We start from the raw sequence: 5,116 nt of genomic DNA on the forward strand, positions 1-5,116 counted from the left end.
GAGAGCTATAAAGTTAAAAAGTTTCAGAAACAAAATTAACTTGCCTTTTTCAAAAACAATTAACACCTCTGTCTTTGTCTCCTCACAATTTTAATAATCTCTCTAGTTTTAAGATATATTAAAATATTAATACATCTAATCTATAATATACGATACATTGTTACCGTTTCAGTTAATTTTTATTATCTTATTGTATTATGTTGGTTAACGTTCACTCCTATTTTGACGAATATTTTTATTAAAAAACATATATATGTTGGAGAAGATTAATTAGATGAGTGTAACAAACAATGACAATAATTACAATAAGGAAAAAACTATAGCTATAGTTCAGCTATAGGTACTTTGTATATATTTTTTTGGTACATTAACTATAGCTATAGTTCAACTATAGGTACTTTTATATTTGAACTTTTGATAGATGATACTTTCTTATTTTATTACATCATTCATATATAAAGTTTATTAATAAAAAATACATATTTATGTATACTTTTTGTATTTTATTCCTCAATTTTTAAAGATGTTAAGTCTCAGTATATGTACTTAATTCCTTACACTGTGACCCTTTTATACTTCAAAGATCCTCTTTTCCATCTAGTTATTCCACAAACAAACTTCTCTCTTTCAACCTTCTTCACCTCTCTCTCTCTCTCTCTCTCTCTCTCTCTCTCTCTCTCTCTCCCACCCTCTCTAAGGCTAATGCTTATTGTGTGATTTTCATTCTAATTTCTTCACTTAACCTTTTTCCATATAGCACTACTAGCACTTAAAAAAAAAAAAAAATAGCTCAAGCAATATAATTATTCTACAAAAAGTTACCAATTATGGGTAAGGAAAGGTATTGGGTTGGAAAATCTTCCAAAAAAAGTGTTATAGTTGAAGAAAATGAAACAAGAACAACAACACCACCTAGTGGTTGCATGTGTGCTATTTTTCAATTCTTTGATTTTCATCCATTTCATTTTCCTAACTCCATAAATCATCAACAAGAAATCACTTCTTGCATCTCAAAACACCACACTACTACTTCTACTACTATTGTCCCAAAAGGTATATAATAGTGTTTTAATGTTTTTTTTTTACTCAATGTTATAATGTTTAATTTTTTATTTATTTTTTTAAAGTTTTTCAATCATTTTTTTTGTTAAATTTTTTAAACATGTTTTAAGGTTTAATTACTTTTTTTTCTTTCTTTGTCTTTTTTTCTGCTTTTGTTATAATGTTGTTTGTACAATTTCAGGTGCTGAAGCTCCTAGGAATAGCTTGGAATCTAATGATGGCATAGTTTCAGCTTCTCTTTCAAAAGAAGAAAATTTTAAAATTCCAGTAAGTTTATTAATTACTTGTCACTCTTTTTTATCTTTTTTTTTAAGGATACTTATTTTTGTATCCTACTTCTTTAAAATGTTCACTTTATTATTATTTTTTTATAGAAATGTTCACTTTATTATGGTATGAAGTAAGTATTATAAGATGTACCAAAAAATAAAAAAGTAAATATTATAAGTACATGTATAAAAAAATTATGCATTGTATTAAATAGAAACAATTTAGCTGCTGGAAATATTTTCAGTTTTAATTTTCTTAAATTTATGTTTATTTTAAATTTGTAACAAAAATATTGGGATAGAGAAGACTTTTAAAAATAATAAAAAAAGTACTTTGATCTTTAATTTCAAATATTTTTGAAAACAATAGAACTTTTTTAAAAAAGATTAAAAGAAAATGGTGAGAGATATATTAAATCTTTTTTAGCAGCGCAATTTATTGTTCGTATACTTTTTTATTCATGTATAATTATCTTATATATAATATATAATTTTAAGTAAACTATTTAAAGTGAAAATTTAAAAATAAACTTGGCAAGTAATTTCTTTTTCTATTTTTTTCTTTCTATTTACGTTTGAGAGACAAATTTAATTTCAGTATTTTTAGTTCATTATTTCACACCAAGTTCTAGTTGGGTTTGTTTAAGTGAGTAAATGATGGTGTACTATAAAGTAATGATTTTGATTTTGACCACTTATTGATTTTTGAAAATCCAGATGAATATACAAATTAAAACAAAAAGGAGCAATGGTGGTAATTTGACTGATTTGTCCTCAGAAATAAGCACTTCACCAGGAACAAAGACACCAACTTTAGTTGCAAGATTAATGGGCTTAGAACTTCTTCCAAATTCAAGCTCACCCTCTTTTTCTTCACCTCTTTCAACACCAAATTCTCTAGGGAAGAATAATATTATTCAACATCTTAACCAAGGTAGAACAAACCAACAAAAAATTCAAACCAAAGCAAGAAATAGCATTGATAGTAGTGAAATTACAAGAATACCCTCATCTAGAAAATCAGATTTTTATCATCATAGACTCTCTCTTCAAATCAACAAAGAAAATAATCTTGGTGATGAGGATTTTGAGATACCTAGATTTTCATTTTCAAAGAGGAAAGTTGATGAGAATAATTGCAAAAGTCCAAGTCAACATGCAAAGCAAATTGTTAAACAAGTTGAGGAAAGTGTTGCTAGTAGAAAAGTTGGTCAAGACATTACCAACACTCTCAAAAGCAAGCAGGTGAACACTCTGATACCGTAAAATTTTATCATGTATAATGTCGAACATATAATCATTTAATATTATGTTATTTTTTAATATTTAATTATTTTGAAATGAATTTTAATTTTAAATTAATTTTATTTTTAGGATATCTGTACTCAACAAAACTTCAGAGTATCGGATAATTTACCAACCAAAGATCAATTACAAGCAAGAGAAGAACTTTTAGGACAATTAAGAATCAAGAAATATCCTAAAACAACAACATTGAAAGATTCAAACCCTTCATCATGTTCACAAAGGATTAGATTCATAGAAAACAAACACAAGCCAAACACAACTTCAAAAGATCAAAACACAAAACCAAAGGCTTATGCATTGAAAGAAGAGCAAGAATCCAGGGACAAGAAATTGGTCCCAAAATGTAAGAAAGATACAAATGAAAAGTTTAGCTCAAGATTCAAAAGGCCACCACAAACATCAGATATAAACATTTGTCCAACATCAAATTCTAGAGCCAATGACATCAAAAGTAATGTCAAAAGCAAGAAAACACAGTCATTATCAAGCAATCTCCTCAACAACATCAATGTTGTCCAAAATGTTCTCTCTATTAAGAGAGTGTCTTCTCCTCTCGCAACCAAAATTCATCAGAAAAAGGTACTGAATTTTTAATAGTTTCAAGTTTAACTTTTTGGTGTAATTTTTTTGATTAAAAGAACATTTTATTTTTAGGGAATTCAAATAAATTTCAAAAACATTTTTTTTTTAATTTTAAAATGGAGAAAATATCTTTAACTAGAATTTTACTTTTATATGTATTTTTTTTTTTTTACTTTTATATATATATTCATCGTACACTTTCTTAACACTTGTAGATATTTGACGGGTTAATTGAGCAAGATCGTATAATTGAATTTGATCAGATACATGTGCAAAAAATATTATACCGTGTATAAAATTAATATCCTTTAACCAAGTCAATTTTGTTTTCTATCTAATTTTAACTATGTGCCTAATTAACAAGATCAAATTATATCTTCTAGTTTATTTTCTGCAACACACTTTTAATTCCATAACCAACATAGTATTCCATCATATAGTTAAGTCCAGTAAGACTTGCTCAGTCGATGTCTACTAAAAATATTATTAGAGGAATCGAAATTTGAATCCCAAATTTTTCACTTCTCAGCAATTATAGTGTGTCTTTCTTTTCTTTTCTTTTTTGACACAAATAGTGTGTCATTCTTTTCATTCAATTTTTAACCATTTCAATTTTCATGTTGTTTGCCAAAAATAACATTAAAAACAAAACAGTCACAGGTATCTGAAACTCAATGTTGTTCGAGCCAAAGGTACAAACAAGAAGGAACAACCACACTCTCAACTCAAGAAACAAGCACCAACGTCATTGAAGACAAATTTAACGGTGTCTCTACCATAGAAACTCACAAAACAGAATTTCAGTACATCACAGAAATCTTAAACAAACATGTCACAACCACAACAACAAAAAATGTGTCTTTTAACACATGGTTCTCTCCAAAACATCCACTTGACCCATCAATCTTCAACCACCTTGAACACAATTTCGACAATAAAGATCGAAACTTTACCACAAAAAATCATTTGGGTCATCGTTGGAATCGAAAATTGATGTTCGATTTGGTGGATGAAGTTTTACAAGAGATTTTGAAGTCAAAGGGTGGTGAAAAAAATCTATGTTTTTCGCAACGGTTTTGTAACCAGTTGACAATTACGGAATTAATGGAGAGAGTTTGGAAAAGGGTAGGAGAGTTTCCATGCGCGAAATGTGACGTTTTGGATGATATCGATAATTTAATCGAATCAGAAGACATGGAAAAATCGATCAAGGATGTAGGTGAAGAAGAAAGTGAAGAGTTGGTGATGGAGATTGAAGGGAGCATATTAGACACATTGATGCATGAAATTTGGTTATGACTATATGGTTGAAATTACGATTTTGATCTTTGAAATGATTCTTACAATTTAGTTTTCAAAAAGTTTAATTAGGCAACGTGTTTGTCCCTATAGCTTTTGTTCATGTGTAATTATTAAACTCTAAAATCATCTCTCAAATTCAAAATCATATAAATCATTCAATTTTCTACATGCATATTTTGGTTGATTCTGAGTTTGATATAGTTACTTTTATATTTTTTATTTTCACAAAAACAACACTTTAAATTTTCAACAAAATATATAGTGATTTGGTTAAACTCAGAATCAATCTAATTATGAATTAAAAATTGTAAAGATGATTTTTTATTTAATAAAAGTTTACTTGATTTTGATAAACTAAATGCATGTTAATATTATTGTAGATATGTTAGATTTAGTGTGTGACTTTACAAAAATTACTAGGCAGGATTACTTTTGAAAAATCACACCGAAATACCGTAATTCTAACATATTTATCATGATATCAATGTAAGTTAAACGTGATATGGTGGGTTTGGTTTATGCCCCCACCCTTTCTTTTGTTTTTCATTTTAATAATATTTTTGGTGAGATGGTAGAGGAGTGGTAATGTATTG

At 27.7% G+C, this 5,116-nt stretch overlaps 1 protein-coding gene across 1 annotated transcript; it reads left to right on the forward strand.

Moving 5' to 3' along the window:
• The first annotated feature begins 671 nt into the window (after positions 1–671).
• On the forward strand, positions 672–4,882 carry LOC123911435. Its single transcript, XM_045962847.1, has 5 exons — positions 672–1,053; positions 1,244–1,329; positions 2,049–2,576; positions 2,706–3,218; positions 3,876–4,882. Exons 1-5 carry the CDS (start codon positions 828–830, stop codon positions 4,518–4,520), a joined length of 1,998 nt encoding a protein of 665 aa, XP_045818803.1. The 5' UTR covers positions 672–827; the 3' UTR covers positions 4,521–4,882.
• Positions 4,883–5,116: the final 234 nt, after the last annotated feature.

This window comes from Trifolium pratense, linkage group LG2 (assembly GCF_020283565.1).
Source record: "Trifolium pratense cultivar HEN17-A07 linkage group LG2, ARS_RC_1.1, whole genome shotgun sequence".
Classification (NCBI taxonomy): Eukaryota; Viridiplantae; Streptophyta; class Magnoliopsida; order Fabales; family Fabaceae; genus Trifolium; species Trifolium pratense.